At 34.3% G+C, this 19259-nt stretch overlaps 1 protein-coding gene across 1 annotated transcript in view; it reads left to right on the forward strand.

Annotated features, from left to right (window-relative positions):
• Window positions 1–18967, forward strand: part of LOC106463801 (solute carrier family 10 member 6-like) — a 21997-nt gene extending 3030 nt beyond the window's left edge. Inside the window, exons 2-6 of the mRNA XM_022391405.1 lie at window positions 5168–5324; window positions 14645–14850; window positions 15336–15540; window positions 18550–18810; window positions 18914–18967. Of these exons, the coding sequence (XP_022247113.1) occupies window positions 5190–5324; window positions 14645–14850; window positions 15336–15540; window positions 18550–18810; window positions 18914–18967 (861 nt within the window). The 5' untranslated portion in view covers window positions 5168–5189. The remainder of the gene's footprint in view (window positions 1–5167; window positions 5325–14644; window positions 14851–15335; window positions 15541–18549; window positions 18811–18913) is intronic.
• Window positions 18968–19259: the final 292 nt, after the last annotated feature.

Raw genomic sequence — 19259 nt, forward strand, 5'->3', positions numbered from 1 at the left:
AACAAACTTTACGCATTGAGATGATTTTACAGCCTCAAATAACATGATTTCAGAAGACAATTTTGTACTTTTTTTACTCAAGATTAATATAAGTATTTGACGTCCAATATGTCAGAATAAAATGTAGACTTCGTGACTTTTTGACTTAAGTGCAAAACCTCTACACGTATATCCATAATTCAATAAGACATCATGTTATAAATAGTAACCTTATTGACACTAGAAGTGAAAAAAAACTATGATTTTGAATCATAATAGATTCTTTGAGGAACTAAACAAAATAATCAGCAGTACTCAAGTGAAACGTAATGAAAATCTCCACTGAGAAAACTACGTATGGAATATTTGTTTATGAGAAAAACGCTGTTATCAGCAGCGTCAGTAACACCTTGAAGGACGCGAGCTACTAATACTCTGACACGTATATAGTTATTTGCTAGCTTCGCTAGACTGTGAACTGAATTTCAAACTTCAGTGGGGGACACATTGGGTATAGCTACAAGAAACTGTTGACTCCGTGGAAGATACCCTCAAGTAGCACAGCGGTATGTCTGCGGACTTACAACGCTAGAATCCGGGTTTCGATACCCGTGGTGGGCAGAGCACAGATGGCCCATTGTGTAGCTTTGTGCTTAACTTCAAACAAGACAAGACTGTGGAAGATAATTCGAATTTACTGTATTCGCAAGATGAGCAGGAGTTCAGTGTAATTCATCAACTAATAGCGGTATAGATTGTAATTACGTTTCACGTGATTATGAATAATTGTCTTGCTTGTATATTACTCACTTTAATTGGCAAGTATCTAAAAAAAATCAATTACTTTTTTTCTTCATTTCAAATGTATGTTTCTACGGACCGACAAAAACATGCCTGCGGATCGATGCTGATCCACGGATTATTAGTTAACTATAATACAGTACTTTGTGACTGTGTTTTGATTATTCTGAGTTGTAGCTGTTTGCTAGGTTTAAGCCCAGAATATTTTCGGTGACGAGAGACGTTCCTGGTTCCTTTATGAATAGTATAATATATGTTATGTACTGATAAAAACACATTCCTTATGGTTCACAGGTAGTAGAACAAAAATATAGGCATAACAGTTGAATAAAATTCAATTTGTGAATTGATTCTTACTTTCTTTTCGTTGCTACCCTATGTCATGTACAGTCCAGGGATTTCGGTATCAAGCTGTAAACATCAGAAGGTGGTTATTCCAGGTAGCCGCTACCTTTAAAAAAATGAGGCAATCAATATTATTTAGTTGGGTGTTTAATTTTGAACAAACTTTTCTTTGCAGTTATATTATCATTTTTTAATCGTGTTATAGGGTTCTGTGTTTCAGTAAAAATACTTAGAGCTTGAACTAATTTACTGAAAAATATCACAGAAAGTTGGGTGCGATACATTGAAAATAGTTTTCATTTTCAAATTTGCCCCAATTATAGCTTTCAGGACTTCATTATGAGTTTCCGTTTATATTGAAATATTATATCATTAGATATTTTAATCTGACAATCAAAACAAAATATTTGGACATTTGATAAAAATATCAAGACACACATTAGTTTGTCGTGCGGCCAAAACGACCTGCAGGGGTAATAGTTTAATTTTTCACTTTCTGTAGCTTGGACTGTGGTAATCCAAACTACCAATCTTTCCAGTGGATGTGCTCTACTGGATCCTTATTCACATACCAAATTTCAAGGCAATCCATTAAGAAATACACAAGATATGAAATCTACAATTTTGATTGAATTTCTTCCTATTTTTTCCTTCGCACCGAAAGTATGGAAACTTTATTTGACAGAAAATCATACTTACCTTTCTTGGATTTTTGTTTCAAATTTGTCACACTGATAGATTTTTACAACCTACAATTAGGTGCCCAATTTGGTCTAAATATAAAACACATGTGCAAAATTATTCAACAAAATCCATTCAATTTTGACCAATATCTTTGCACACGCCTACGCAAAAAGTCACGAGAGCTATCGGTCTGAAATTTTTACTGCAGCTTTACCTAAGAGTAAAGTTGAACCGTTTTTCTTGTTTTTTATCATTTTGTTTAAAGACGGCTGATTTAGAGCAGCATTCCCCTAGTGGCACTGCGGTATGTATGTCGGTGGACTTACCCTGCTAGAAACTGGGTTTCGATACCCGTGGTGGGCATAGCACAGATAGCCCTTTGTGTAGCTTTGTGCTTGACTACAAACAAACAATTAGAGCAGTAAATCTATAGGGTAAAAGCATGTGCAAATACTTAAATACTGATTAAGCCAAGCAAACTAGACTAGCAGTTTCTGGCTAAAGTTTTCAAGTGAATGAATATTTGCTGTAAAATTCTTATCAATGTTGTAAGTGTAGCTACCAGTTTGGTCGCCAATTTTGATTTCATTCCTTTAAGTCGCAGTCTCAATCCTTTTTTGGCCGTGCCTTTTTTTCACACCTAAGGTGTTTTTGATTAGATTTAACAGTAACTCGAATGTTTGATATTTAAAACTGAATTGTGCACATCTACTTAACCCTATTTTAATCTCAAACTCCTCGACGGTTTCATTTTGTTCCCCTACATTCCCCTAAAGCTTCTCTCGTTGTAATACTTCATGTTCTCAGACATTTATGTAAAGTTTGTATCACGTTTCTTCATCCAGAATTTAACCATCTATCTTCACTGTTATGATTTTTAGTTTTTCTTTGGATTAATGTATTCTCCAAAACTTTTAAAGTCCGTTGTGGTAGTCTTGTATCAATATTTCAAATAATAATTCGTTTACATTTGGTCTGGCATGGCTAGATGGTTAGGGCGCTGGACTCGCACTCTGTGAGTTCGAATCCCCGTCCCACCTATCATGCCCGCCATTTCAGCCGTGAGAGCATTATAATGTGACGGTCAATCCCACTATTCGTTGGTAAAAGAATAGCCCATGAGTTGGCGGTGGGTGGTGATGACTAGCTGCCTTCCCTCTAGTCTTTCACCGCTATATTAGGGACGGCTAACGCTGATAGACCTCGTGTAGCTTTGCGCGAACTTCCAAACAAACCAATCGTTTAGATTTGTCCCGTTTTAAAATTCATTTTATTAAGTTTCTTAAAATCACTTTAACCAAACTTTTTCCCCCATAAAATCATTTTATGCCAGATAAAATACGTTATTGTACAGTTTCTGTATTTCTGCAATCACTGAGTCATGTTCTATATTTATTTCTGGTTATTGATTGTAAATCTCTTGCTACAGTGTTTATCGTTAGGATTGGTTGGTTGTTTGTAGTTGAGCACAAAGCTACACAATGGGCTATCTGTGTTGTGCCCACCATGGGTACCGATATTTAGTGTTATAAGTCCGCAGACTTATCCCTGTGCCACTGGAGGACTTATTGTTAGGAAAATTGAAATGTGTTTATACAGGGTGTCTGAATAGTCTGGAACCGTAGGCACTTCAACGAATTTTACTGAATGTGTTCCATGTGCTGTTCTTGTAATTCGAAATAAGTTTGAGGGATTAACTCGACCTTATCATGTTTTGACAGCGCCATATTGAGTCACGTAGCTGAAATTAAGAAAAGCTGCAAATCCCGACTTTTCGGATACCACGTACATGCAAAGAGATCAATATTTGTAATGCACAAATTGTTATATACTAGGTTTTCTATTCGATTGCATTTTGTTGGTTTTTTTCACCAAAAGAGATGCGTTCAATACAGTTGTCCTAATCTGACATAGTTAATATTGTGTCACTTCTATTCAGTTATCACAAAAGTAACTATTTCTCTTTTCTACTAGTTATCGGTAAATGAAACTCATTTGTAAATTTTGTAGTGTGCCAACTAAAACTCCATATGTTAACAAATTAGGACATACTGAAAGCGTCATTCACGTCTCATTTGCTTTATTCTAAGCATGTTAATTCAATTAATTGACCTAGTGATTAAGTACAATATTTATATAGGTATAATATTTAACTAATAATTGTTGAAATTTTCTAGGTGTAATATATACGTCATATACTCACCTGAGTCTATGTGATATTTACATTTATAAACTGCCGCCTGTGGTTTTGTGATGTGTGTTTGTTTCAGAGTTTTTTATTTCTCACACAATAAAAAATTCACTAGGAAAAAAGTTCTCTATATTACCACTTGATCGATGGATTAACATAATAATCCAATTCTAGCATATGTTACATCTTTACAAATGTATACATATACGTTTATGTCTCATATAGTAAGTTAATATACTTATGAAGAAAAACGATTATTAATATTTCCACTTGATAGATAGATTAGTGTAGTAATCCAATTACATAAAAAATCTGCATCTTTAAAAAAGATGTGCACATATGTTAAGAACTTTGAACAGCTTGATCAACTTCCGAAACAACGAACCGTAATCGGGTGTCCAACTATCTCCCACACAGCTAATTGTATCTCTTTCTAAACCTTCTCGTGATAAAACTAGTTGGTTTCTGGTAGGTGTAAATCACAGTGTGTACAGAAATTGAAATATCACATCATTTTGCTATGATGATTATTTCTTATCTCTAAAAACGAAACCAATAAATTCTAGCTATCTATGTTATACCGTTTTATGCTATCATTTTATTACTCATTCGTGTTGAGCATATCAACAGTAAGTTGTGAAAAGCCTCCGGTAAGCTAAGACTACAGTTATTATCAACACAAAGTTATGTTTACGTTCTTTTAACTGCAAGTATAAAGTTATAAGCATGTAGCTACTGTTAGCCAAAAAAAACCGTCGTATTATGTACTTGACCATTTTTAGAGATTAATATATCTTGTTTCGTTTCTAAAAGACGCCTTATTTTGCAGGAATGATGTGTTTGTAGTTGCAATTGGTTTGTTTCTATGCCGCAAGATTTCTTGACTCTAGTATGTTTTATATATATTGTTCATCTGTTAAAACCTTGAAGAACTTAGCTCAAATTTGGAATACTTCTTCCTGAAACAAATGCTGTTTTACAGTTGTCCAACTGTAACAATCTTTGAAAATTTGTAAATATACAAAACTTTCAAAATTCATTTTTAAAAAAATTTACCTTTTTTTGTTTCCCCAATAAAGAGGCGTAAGATTCAACAGGTGATACATTAATATGTTTCATACATTGAAATAAACCTAGAGTAACAACCTTTATATTTTCTTTGTATAGTGTTCCTAGGCCTTACAACAACATGGAAAATTACACTGAGAGCTCCAACAGCACGAACACTATCATCCCCATTCTGAAAAAAACACATGACGTTTTAGTCGTGGTAATTCTGGTGTCTATCATGTTTGGTATGGGTTGTTATACTACTGGTAAACAGGTATGTAGTGTGCATTTTAATCACTTGGTGTGCTTTTGTAATATAAAGTATATGAAAGTAGCTACGTCTGTTTGAACTTTGATTTCAATGAACTGTAATATTCGATTCACCTCAAGATGGCGCCTGCCTGCAGCGTGTGCAACATATTGGAAGATGGCAACCTCCACTGGGGTGGCCATAAAAACTGTTCATTGTGACATTAAACAACGAACTAACTCGAGTTTGACTTATCTTGGGCAACTTGAGTATCAACACCGGCCCTATCTGATACAAAGGTAGCCATAAAGCGCCAGAGAAAGAGGGAAAAACGTTCCTCTTGTATTCTGTGTCCTGTGGTGCCATAGTTCCTAAATAATCGCTAGACACGTAACCTGTAGTACCATAGATTCTAAATAATCCCTAGACACGTAACCTGTAGTACCATAGTGTCTAAATAGTCACTAGACACGTAACCTGTAGTACCCTAGTTTCTAAATAATCACTAGACACGTAACCTGTAGTACCATAGTTTCTAAATAATCACTAGACACGTAACCTGTAGTACCATAGATTCTAAATAATCACTAGACACGTAACCTGTAGTGCCATAGTTTCTAAATAATCACTAGACACGTAACCTGTAGTACCCTAGTTTCTAAATAATCACTTGACACGTAACCTGTAGTACCCTAGTTTCTAAATAATCACTAGACACGTAACCTGTAGTGCCATAGTTTCTAAATAATCACTAGACACGTAACCTGTAGTACCATAGATTCTAAATAATCACTAGACACGTAATTTGTATTAAGATTCCCACCGATTTGCAAAAATAGATTTGAAAAAAAAGTTTTGTTGACGAAACATGGTTATCACCGCTCAACATCATCATGGTAGGCACGATCATCACCTCTCATCATCATCATGGTAAGCTTGTAGATGTAGGTCAGCTCGACGTTTTTTTTTATTTTGACACACAGCTGAGATGACCACTTGCCAAGTCAAAATTCTCACTCTTACAGCTTAAAATTTAAAGAACTTTAAATATCCTATTTTCGATATCTTAGTATGTTGTCCTGTTTGGAATATAGTTTACCTTGTTTGAACGGAAAGTACGGGAAGTAGGCCTGACTCAGTTTTCAACCCTCGCAAGACATTAGGTAATAAAGGATCGCCTAGTAAAAGATATTCGGACTTCTTTTTCACGTGACGTTTCGATCTTTTATAGGCCCTTTAAGAAATAAGTTTTTGTGCGCTTCTTTAGTACTTACACCTTCTAACACCATATCCCTCAGATTCTACACCAGATTTTAATACCTGCTCTTCTATTTATTTTCTTATACGTTTTGGGCTTGGCATGACCTAGTGGTTGGTGTACTCGATTCATAATCTGTGAGATCGAAATCTGTCGCCGAATATGCTCACCCTTTCAGCCGTTGGGGCGCTATAACGTAATGACCAATCCCACTATTCATTGCTAAAAACTACCTTACGAGTTGGCAGTGGGTGGTGTTCACTAGCTATTTTCCTTCTAGTCTATCACTTCAAAGGTAGGGACGGCTAGTGCAGATAGCCCTTGCGGAGCTTTCAGCAAAATTCAACAATAAACGAACAAAAAACAAATGTTTTAAAAATGGTACAGAGAGATGCTCCAATGATCCAAAGTAAACTGTTAAAACATCTGTTACTTCTTTGTTTTCTTTTAAATACAGGTAACGCTTGGCCAAACTTGGAAATCTCTTATGCATGGATTAAATTTTGAAGGTAACCAAAAAAATGTGATAACGTGTTTTTTATATAGGGCGTGATTTTAATAATTTTTAGGGTACGATAATTTTTAAAAATTTCTAAATGAAGTTTGCGTTCGCAGAATGATTCTAAGACAAAATCAACGAAAAGGAATTGATACAATACACAAGAATGAGTTTCTAGTTTTATTTGTTTCGGATATTCGTGCAAAGCTACACAAGGGTTATAAGCTTGCGCTTGTCATGCCTAAGTCCCCCTGGTGGGACAATGGTAAGTCTACGGATTTACAACACTAAAATCATGGGTTCGATTCTCCTTGGTGGACACAGCAGATAGCCCGATGTGGCTTTGCTATAAAACACACACACACACGTCATGCCATATTTTTAACTACTGATAGACTAGAGACAAGATAGCTAATTAACAGCACTCATTACCAACTCTTGGGCTCTTTCATTGAACAGTGCAATTTGACCATCACTCTGATAACACACTCAAGGCTTCAAAGTGCGGAGCGAGAATTTTTGCAGCAATGAGCCGTGAATCATGGATTCCTAGACTCATGGTGAACCACATGAGATCTCGTCCGATCTATAAGTTTTTGAGCGTTAGTAAACATTTTTCTTGTAATGTCGGGTTGATAGACTTTTTTCTCTTTAAATACCCGTTTTAGTTTAGCTACATGCGTTGCATCAACTTCCTTTTAACATGTTGGTTTTCTTCTTAAATACTTTTCATATTCCGTTCCACATACCTGGCCATGATTTTCAGTGTCCCATGATAAGGTTTATTTCAAACTTACAATGAATTGCGACTTTTCATGAGATTGTGTGACCCATTGTGTACCGATAACTATGTTTAGCTGTGCAGTAATGTCACATTGTATAAGTGTTCGAGTATGTTTAAACAGTTCCACTGTGCTGACTTTCCCGATTTCATTCGATTCATTTATTTCTAAAGCACGGCTTAAGTACGTAATTATCTGTTCTCGTTCTATATCTCTTCAAGTTTCCTTTATGTAGTAGTTTTGTAGGCAACGAAACACTTGATGAAAGGGAGCTTGTGATTGTTTACTAAGTGAATTCGTTACTGAACTCGGGGATTTTAATATATTCATTGTTTAACAGTAATTTGTTCAGGACTTTCAGTGAACTGAATGATAAAAAGCTTCGGTAAACGTATTGAGGCTTAAGAAAAGTAATAAAGGCACGTAACAACTTACTGACAACCATATAACTTATCAGAAATTAATTATACGTTCCGATAATGCACATCGTTTGACATTAGCACATGACTTACTCGGGTATTAAATCAAAATCTGCTGGTTACAGTAAAACGATGTCTAGGTATGTTTTAGAATCAATGAAGTGTTGGGGTTATATCAGTGACAGCTGTAGGAAGACAAAGTAAGAAAACTTTGTGTACGTTTTGGAATCAGTTAAGTGTTGGAGTTCTATCATTGACCTCAATTATTGCCTTGGAGAAATGTCAGTAAAAATTTGTCTTTAGATAACTTTTAGAATCAGTGAAGTATAAGGGTTATGTCAGTGACATTAGATATTGACCGTAAGAAGTGTCAGTAATAATTCCTTGTTTATGTTTCCTTTCAACAGTTCTTCAGTTTTTGGTATAAAAGTCGCCTAAGTGATTTATTTTCGAATCTAATTTTGCTGAAAGGTGAGAAGTTCTGTCTGTATTTTAGTTAAATTGATTGAAGCAGTAAGATGATTTTTCATTGTGTACTGTTCAACAATACGTAAAATTTAGTTAGAAATATAACATATGTACATATAATCGTAAGTCTATTTGTTAAACAGTTTAATTCATTTGGATCAACGGTTTAGTTGTGGGATACATCAGTTCAGTCTTTCGTTAATCCTAAAGCCGCTTGGAGGGGGTCACCTGTTTTAATCATTCGCACCACTGTATAGTAATGTGTTGTCTGTCAGTCAGTCAGTAGACACTAAAATGACATCACATAATGAACTCGTAACGTTGCAATTTGTACTTTCGTGACGTCAGTAAAACGTGAGTTTGCTATGAATCACGAAAAAAAATATGTGCTCTGTAGGCTACAACACAACATAACATATGAACATCAAAATCAAAAAATAAAAATATTTGTTACTTTTAATTTTGGTTTTATTTACTCTTGAAACAGAACACTTTCGGGGACCCTGTGGAAGTACATCTAGTATTTTAAACCTGCGATATGAGTCTTCATAATGAATTAAAGCTTTATTAAAACCCATAACAGTCAAGAATTCCACAGAGAAACTAAATACTACAATAAGGGTTACTGTGCCGATTTATTCTCGAACCAACATTAGTGAGTGGGTACAGTGATTAGATTTATTTGTTTGTTGTTAAGTACAAAGCTACAAGATGGGCTATCTTGTGCTGTGCCTAATGTGGCTATCTAAGCCTGATTTGTCACGTTATAAGCTCTCAGACCACTAGGGGCAGTGTAAATGAGCATATTTCTAAGATCAGTGTAAAGTGGTTACACTTCTCGTGTAAAACTTTTACAATACCATTAAAATTACACCATAAACTCTTGGATTTGTGTGCTTTTAATATTGGTCTGTCTTCATAGGAATGGGACAGGTATAGAGGACCTGTCATTTATCATGATTTTTTAATATTTCTGTAACCCTTACGTCTGGTATTTATATTTGTAATCCCTACTAAATAATGACGTTTCTTTCAAGATGAACTGATGTTGAAAGTGCATAACTTGATTTTTTCCACTGAAAGTAACCCATATACATCTTGAAGTCTGAAGCATATAAAACAAAACGTTCTCGTGTACTAAACTACAACCGACGTAATGATTATGTAAACATTACAAAAATAAAAATAACATTACCCGGTCATAAAGTCAAACCAACTGAGTATGAAGTTATCACAAACTTTGAAAATTTTCAACCTTTTCAAACTCTAACTGGTATATACGTATATTATAATCATTCCTCCTTGATTTAATGTGTGCAGTTGTATTAATTTCATTTGTTTGGTGCAAGCGCTGTGTCTGGATGAGTCTCGTCTTATTCAGACCTCTTCCTCCCTCCTTGACTGTCGTGTAATATACTGTCAAATGCCATAGTAGTATTCAAAAAATCAGGGCTTAAACACGATGTAAGACACTGGGATAAAACAATGATTTTACTTCAAGGTTGGAGCAACTGTTGGATACAGAAATTTGTGTCAGAAACCGGGTTTCGTAGCCCATTGTGTAGCTTTTTGCTCAATTACAAACAAACAGAAATGTGTTTTGTTTTAACTGCGATATCATGTTTCTGTGAGATCGTAAATTGTGTAAGGGTGTTGACGTGTCTCATGTGGAGTTATTTTAGCTGACGCATTGTTTATATAAACATGTATATTTTTAGTATATCAGTTAACTTTTGAAACTTTACGTAACTATGGTGCCAGGAGGTTAAATCATCATCCTTTTTAATATAGAATCTGTGGTTTATCGTTTCTAATATTGTTTAACAATGATTAATCTCAGTATGTTAAACATTTTCAATGCATTACTGAAGTTTTCTTGTTATCATTCTACTTAATAAAGCGATTATATAGTTTTGCAGTTGTTTTTGTGTTTAATATGACAGCGTATATCATATTCACTCTAGCCTAATTTATTAGATATTTTATAGTGTAGGGTACAATATAAGGATATGCACCACAGAGATATAACGTATAACAAATTAATTTTAAACTATTATAATATAGGTTTATAAACTTAAAGAAAATTACTTGGACATGCAAAATCTTGAATTATATTTACACATTATTTGTTAAAAAAAAAGGCTCAAACGGAGAATTTCACAATGAGTATAGTCTAACGTTTCATATATAGGTTTAGAAAAGTAATATGTAAGTTTACGGTTACATTTCTGTGCAAGTTTTAGTAATAAATTTTTTATTTGCGGCCTCTAGTGGTGTACTTATTAAGATAAAAACCAGACAGGGAAAATGCATGAAAATTACATCCTTTTTTAATAGTTTGTTATGAGATTTGAATAGTCTACAATAAGGAGGCGTTTTGTATATTAATTTAACTACTGAATTAAATTAAGAATCTTTTAAAAGAAAACCGATGTTATTACTTTACAATAAAAAAGCATTTTTAACGTTAATAACGTCGTTACGTTTAAAGATGATTCTTTTATAGGTCTCAAATTGTTTATAAATCTCCTGAGTAAGGTGTTACAGTCAATTATAAATCTCCCGAGTAAGGTGTTACAGTCAATTATAAATCTCCTGAGTAAGGTGTTACAGTCAATTATACGAATTAAAGTTGAATATGTTTTATGGATTGTTTCGATTTTCTTTTGTGTATACTTACAATCTTAGGTTATTCAAAACCTTCTATAAATATCTATAATTGTTTTCGGCATCAAACAAATCGTACCTAATCTTGCTGGAAAAGGATTTCATTTTTTTCATTTTACTTTTCGAATGATATGTATTTTGGAGGTATGTAAACATTTTATTTTTTAAGTTTGATAACTTAAAAATATTCGATTTTAGTGATTAATATTACAATGGCATTAGTAGTATTACTGGAAGAGCAGAAGGGTATTTCGTTAAATTCAAGTGCAAATGTAGGTGCTATTCGCCAGGTTTCAAAATTGTACACTGTATTGTACAAAGATATACCAAGTAAGTTGGTGAACTACTAACATAATAGGTTCATGTGTATAGTCATTTGTATCAAAGTTTCGGTCCATTGAAAAACAGTTTCTCAAAAGGAACGCTGCTCACCGGAAATATATTTTTGAAATAAGTTTGAATAACGAATGACAATATGCTTTATTAAACGTTATTCTATTGGCATTTTGTTTTGATAATGAAATTAAATAACTTCTAATGTTCACCAATTGTAGAAAACATTACAAAAATATGCACGATGTCTATAGACGTGAGATAAAAGAAATCTTCGGTATCAAATTCTAAGAACTTGACGATCAAGCTTTGAAAGTTAGGAACTCTGGACTGTTAAATTTATTCAAATTACAACATATTTAAAATAGCCAAATAAATCTGAAAATTAATTTTGAAATGAACCCTAACTAAGAATTCTAAATAGAAATAGTTCAGAAATAAAGTGTGCGAATTGTTAAAAAGAAAGTGCATTCTTTCGTCATATCTATCTATCTATATTTTATATATATTTTTTCTTGTATTAATCGTATATCGGACTTGTGGCATGTCTGCTGTTTTAAATTCAGGGTAATATAACTATTCGCAGTTACATTTTTATGCTAATAAAACTAATCTCAGTTATTTTCTCATACTAACACTAATTGAAGTTACATTCCTATACTAATAACACTATTCGCAGTTATATTATTATGCTGATAACTAGTCGCAGTTTTATTCTTATGCTAATAAAATTAGTCGCAGTTACATTGTTATGCCTAAAACGTTATGTATTAATATATGAAAGGATGATGCCTCACGGTTTTTTGACCACAGACTTTGAGTTAATGTTAGTGTAGTTGGTTTACTGATAGTTTTATATTCGGTACATCATTCGTTTTTGTTTCCTCCTTTCTTTAATCATTATTGAGCTCTTTTCTCTGAAGTTTTTCTGTTTATCATTAGTTAGGCCTAAGTACAGTAATATTTTTCTATGTTTTAAGGTATTCGAAAGGACACGTGTATTTTACCAGGCTATTTGTAAAATTTGAAAAAAAACACAAAAAAAACAATGAAAATATTTAAAATAACAGATCATTAGCTCTACTCCATGTATCGATATATATAGAAAATAAAAATCTGATAGAGAACTCTACAAGTTATTAAACGATTTAAGTCTGACTTTGGGTGATTTAATAATCATTTGTGGTCTGGTGGTTAGAGCGTTCGACTTGCAATCTGCACATCATAGGTTCAAATCCTTCTTACCGAATGTGCTCGCCTTTTCAGCCGCTGTTAAGAGAATAGTCCAAGAGTTGGCGGTGGGTGGTGTTCTCCCTTGTCTATCCCTACTAAACTAAAGACGGCTAGCGTGTAGCTTTGCGCCAAATTCACAACAAAATACAAAGTAACCGCTTGTATGTACAATGTATATACATGAATAAGAAAATTGCTTGTTAGTTTTTGCTTTAGAACCTTTATTAGCTCACGAATGTTAAATTATGAATAATATTCCATCCGTTATCACTAGTTTTGGGGCGTTAGTATAGGTAAACTCGGTATATCCAGTTATACTTAAAGATATATAAGTAATCCACCCGCTAAGATTTCTGAAAAATGTAGGTAAGTTGTTTAACAGTGGATGGTTTACCTTACCCCTTAATTACATTTCATGCAAATATGAGTTGTTGTGAGAACTATTAAATTGAGTAATGTTTCTCAACTTCTTCCTTTTTACCTATGAAAAGGAAGAAGTTCGTTTGTTCACCAGGTGACAGTACAAGTCAAAGTTTCTTCAGATTCTTTATGTGTTCTAGCGCAAAACTACACAGTGAGCTACTTGCGCTCTGTCCACTACGGGGAATCGAACCTCGAATTTTGTCTGAGTCTTAATTGAGTGGAAAAGGAAACTGCTGTAACGTTCTCTTGATGTTGCTTTTTAGGTTTAGCAAAGAACTCAATCCAACTAAATCTGCATGCTTAATTAATAAAGAGAACTTATAGCTTTATAGTTATTTATTAAACATCCTTCTTAAGAGCCCGGCATGGCCAGGTGATTAGAGCATTCGACTTGCAGTCTGAGAGTCGCGGGTTTGAATCCCCGTCCCACCAAACATGCTCGCCCTTTCAGCCGTGGGGGCGTTATAAGTGACGGTCAATCGCACTATTCGTTGGTAAAAAGAGTAGCCCAAGAGTTGGCGGTGGGTGGTGACGACTAGCTGCCTTCCTTTTAGTCTTACACTGCTAAATTAGGGACGGCTAGCGCAGATAGCCTTCGTGTAGCTTTGCGCGAAACTCAAAAACAAACGAAGTCAGCGAAGTCACATGACTAGTGTCACGCCACGTTTCTAGAACTATCCTGTACCTTGGCGAATGCTCTAGCATTTACTGGATATAGGGTAGTCTGGTATATAAAAGAGGGTGACAACGTGACGAGACAATAATGTGTGTGTAGATAGTGAGTAATTGAACTGCAGTCAGAAGTATTGTTGACGTTCGTTGATATAGCGTTTGTTATAGAGCGACTGTTGAAAATAAGTGTATCGTAAAGTTGTATTCGGAAAGAATAAACCAGTTTTATTAAGTAAAGACTTGTGTCGCTAAAGTTTCGTCGGAACGAAGTTACGGAAAGTTAATTAACGAACGGAGACGTAACAGTTGTAAAGGGAGGATTTTAAATAAATTGCAATTGGTGCAATCTGTTGTTAATATAGATCACCCTATATTCTGATCCGAGGTATTAGATCAGTACTTGATTTAGAGTGGTGTTGGCAAGTTACCTACTGAGGATATTACGTTGGGTATATAATATTTTTTCGTAAATACCCAATTAGTCAGTTTTTTTTGTTGTTGTTGTTGTTGAATAACATGACACGTTTTATTGGGAATTGAAGTGTACCAATATAACTACATATATGTAATAGTTTTCTTTATTTCTTTAGTTATGGAGTCATATTAGAAGGCCTGTAAGTTTAATTATCGGGATGATCTGCCAATTTGTTATTATGCCGTTAACGGGGTTTACTTTAGTGAAATTACTCTCTATTTCACCTATACATGCCACAGGAGTGTTAATCGTGTCTACGTGTCCAGGTGGCGCTGTTTCCAATGTATTGACTTACTTCTGCTCAGGTGATGTACCCTTAAGGTAAATAACACTTTACTTATGTTTACACATGTATAATGTTTTCAAGTTATGCATTTAATAGTTTCCAGTTTTGAAGATGTTTTGATAAGTTTATCTGCTTAAACAACAAAAAAAAATGTAAATAAATCAAAACAGTCTGAAAGTTATAAAATATTGTAAGTTAGTTCATAACTGAAAACGTTAAATCTATTTTATGAACCATGCAGTTATGATTTAAAACATTTCTTAACGTTATATGTGCACAAAATATTTCTACGTGTTTAATACATACAATAAACACAGTTAAAAGAATTGTTCTCAGCTGTTGGTTAATTTTTTCTTTAGTTATCTCTTACATTTAAATATTTGTTTTTAAAAGATGCAACATTTTGAAACCTTAATTAATTGTTTTTAATAATCTATAGTTAATATCACAGAAATAGAGTGTTATAGGAATTTGAAATTTGTTCGACAATTTCCCACGTAACCTATTTTAATTTTACTAGCGTTGCCATGACAACTTGGTCCACTATGATAGCGCTTGGTATGATGCCATTGAACATATTTATGTACGGAAACAACATAGCAACGGACGATGTTGTTATTCCTTACGTCAACATACTTTTGTCTTTAATATACATCACATCACCTGTAGCAGCTGGAATGTTGGTGCGGTGGAAACTTCCAAAAGTAGCTCCCTATTTTACCAAGGTAACGTGAGGAGTCTTGTAGTTCGGAATATTTTAATAGTAATATTTGTATAATGTATACTGGCACAGGCTTAAAATAGATCCATATAAAATGGTTATGTCGAGAATTATCAAATAAAGGCACGAAAAACAGTGAGAAATAATATATATATATACTAGCAAAATACTTTTGATAAATTTGTCAGAAAAAAAATTAAGTGAAACTAAAATAAAATTTAACAACCGAATGAACAGATACATAAAGATCCAATAGTTCAAACTATTTTAATAGTTTTGGCTATTATAAAACAATATTTGTATAATGTATGTCAGCTGAAGTTATACTCCCAAAGTGTCATGAGCATGAGGGAAAAAATGCCTGCCTCATCTGTGCCATGCCTGATTACTGATTACAGGAATGTCCACATCCTGTTGTACGACAGGTCTATCACACGCTCATACCTTTCGTGTTAACAACCCAATAGATGCTAGAATGTTGGCAATGAGCAATGGTTCCAGTAACAACTGCCCTTTAATTAAACTAATACAGCCTGAGTTTGACCTGCCCAAGAACAACTCATTCCTAATCCCCTGGCGGCTGGTCAGGTGAACCAAGGACTGGGTGACACGTGAAATGTGTTAATAATAATACATGGGTGCAAGGCTGAGCTTATAGTGAACACTGCAGCAACAGAACCTTACTTAATCTTGCTGTGTATCAGGCTGTTTGTGTTAATCTACTACTTTGGCCAGCTAATATGAATTTCATTCTGTCAAATGGTAAAAAGCTAGACATGAGTGGAGAGGTGTGTTTCTGACTCCGTTTTAGCAACACCGCATGCAAAGCAAAGATAATTGATATCTTAGGAATGGACCTACTTTAGAAATTGTCAACTAGTTTTGCTTGTACAAAAGGTGAGCTGCAGTTCTGCAACAAAAACATCCAGTGACAACCAGACTGGACCTGAGAACAGTGGACTACATTTATGTACATTAAATAGGATGTAATAGTTCGCCGCAATGTGTAAATACTATCCTTGTGCATTTTCATCATCTTCTGCAGTGATAAAACCAACACATGAAGTACACATTTTCTGTCTTAAAGGCATGGTACACTGGCTCGAACAGTGATCTATTTGAGAATGGGTATTGTACTAGTTTTAGTCTGTAACTATGGACATTCAGCTATTCAGGTCCAGCTGAAATGGTGGTTGGCATGGTACCAGAAGCAGAGGTGATGTATCTATAGGGACACATTAACATAAATATGTTAAGTGATAATATAAACACTGTACTGAGTTTAACGCCCAGAGGAAAAACCAACCATGTCATGAAAACATAAAAAAATAGAGTAGCAGGTTGTCTGGAGAGAATTACATTGGATACTTCTGGTCCTCTGCCCAAAAAATTAAAAAGTTAATCAGTATGTCCTGGTTGTTACCAATTACTTCACCAAGTGGGCTGAAACTTATACATGGGCTGACACATTAGTGCAGTCAATCACAGATTGTGGCTGAACAATGAACTTCATGCGTTGGTGCGTCTGGAGAGATCCGTATCTAGCTTTGTATTGTTTTTATCGAGTGTTAGAAGTTGTGAAGATGCATACATTTTACCACATCATCTTCAATCCGATATTTTGACAGTCAAGCATATGTTTTTTTACGTTTGTTAGCTTTGACCAAACTAATAGGGATGACCACCTACCATACGTCATGATGTTTGGTTGTTTTCCTTCGCTGGCCGTACTCAATTTATTGTTCGCCAGTCCCAAACTTGTGTTTTTTGAGAACATTTGGTTTTTCTTTTGACGAAATCTGAACCTGAATAGAACAAACCAACACGATCTGTCGTATGACTCTGTGTTTTCTACATTTGAAAAGCTTTGACAGTCTCTTTACCAAAAATATGTGCCTACCATTAATAGGTAACATAGTTACACAATCATACGGTAACAATAACCAACACTAAAGCAATTAACGTAATGAAAAATCGGCGAAAGGTCTAAAAGTAAAAATGAGGTGCATTCAGGCTGGGTAGCAGGTGCAAAATCCATTAAAACAGTTGTGCATTCTCATATAGACCTTCGTAAAATATGCACACAGATAATTGCGTCTAAATTTAATTTTACTAATTGGTCAGTAGTTCAAAATTAGGAACATCTCTTTCTGAGTCTTGGAGTCTCTCATCTGTACACTTAACCCATGCCCTACATAAAGTGCCATTAATGTTGAAAAATACAAAGTATCTATGTGTATATTTAAAAATGAACTTCTTTTGGGATATATAAAGGTAGAAAGTAAAATAGGATATATCCGACATTATTTTCAATTTTTAACTCTCGCAAGGACAAGGGTCTAGGAGGCAACAGGTACTCTCTATATATTTTTTCTCCCTTATTACCCAGTACGTATCAAAGTTTAGTTGTTGTTATTCTACAGCTTCAACTTTAATAACAGTTGTCTGAAACAAATGTGTCTAGACCTCAGTGGTATGCTACACCGGTCAAATTAATATGTTTTAGTGTACCAAAATTCTAAGATAAAAAATATCAGAAAAGTCTTTATATTACAATGATAAAAAAAAAGATGGGCGTGATCTAGTGGTTACGTGCCGCACTACGAAACCGAGGGTCCATGGCTTCCCGCCTTTGCCGCAAATCTCGTTAAGCACTTTTGGACCTTAGGTGCATTATAAGAATGACAGCCAAATTTCGTTATTCGATCATGGTAGCACAAGAATTGGCGGTGGATGCTGTTAGCTAGCTTCCTTTCGTCTCATCTTTCATTTCAAAATCAGGAACGGCTATTGCAGGTAACTGTTATGTAGCTTTATGTAAATATCTGAAACAAATCGAACCACAAATTACAACAATATCCTAAATCAATACTGTATGCGTTCGCTCATATCTTTGAGCTGAAGCGAAATTGTGTCGTTATTGTTCCCAAATTTTTTACTAATTTCAATGGGTGTAAAGAACTTCGATTTTGAAACAGGGTTGCTTCAATTAAACTAAATTTTTTGTTTGCAGATTGGCAGTACAGTAGGCTTTGCAGGTATAACAGCTGCTCAAGTGATGGAGGTGTTTATTTTTCCCGACTTGTTTGAAGATATTACGTGGCAAGTATATGTTACCAGCGCTTTACAACCACTTTTGGGAATTATTTTTGGTTTTACAATTAGCTGGTTAATAAAGCGCCCTTCATCGACTTGCCGCACTATTGGAATAGAATCGGGAATTCAAAATATTGGGACTGCTCTTACGGTGATCTCATTGTCCTTTGATTTCGAGGTTAGTTTTAGGTTTCATAATAGTAATTATCTTGGGTATCTCCCAAAGTTATGACCTTTATTTATTTTTGTATTTCGGAAATTTTATATTTTTATTTTTTCAGTTAATACCATATATTATCCCACAATTCACCCTTGTTACCAGGCGTTTCTGGTAATTATCACTTCAAATTTTTAATATTAATGTACTGTGACATATCAACTTGTATGTTTATTAATTAAAATACATAAAAACTTTTTCTTAGTGCAATTATTTTGAAAATAAAAAAGGGGGAGACTTGCTTGATTTGTTTCACCTATTTCAATAATCATTTGTAAACGCATTGAAATTATTTGACAAGGGCTAACAAAATAGTACTAATTATCAACTAAGAATATTATCAATTTCTTCAATATGCTGCAAAAAATAAAATGTCGAGAAGGTAAGTACTTTGAAGAATCTGAATGTTT

The sequence above is a fragment of the Limulus polyphemus genome, unplaced genomic scaffold (genome assembly GCF_000517525.1).
Source record: "Limulus polyphemus unplaced genomic scaffold, Limulus_polyphemus-2.1.2 Scaffold1487, whole genome shotgun sequence".
In the NCBI taxonomy this organism is placed as follows: Eukaryota; Metazoa; Arthropoda; class Merostomata; order Xiphosura; family Limulidae; genus Limulus; species Limulus polyphemus.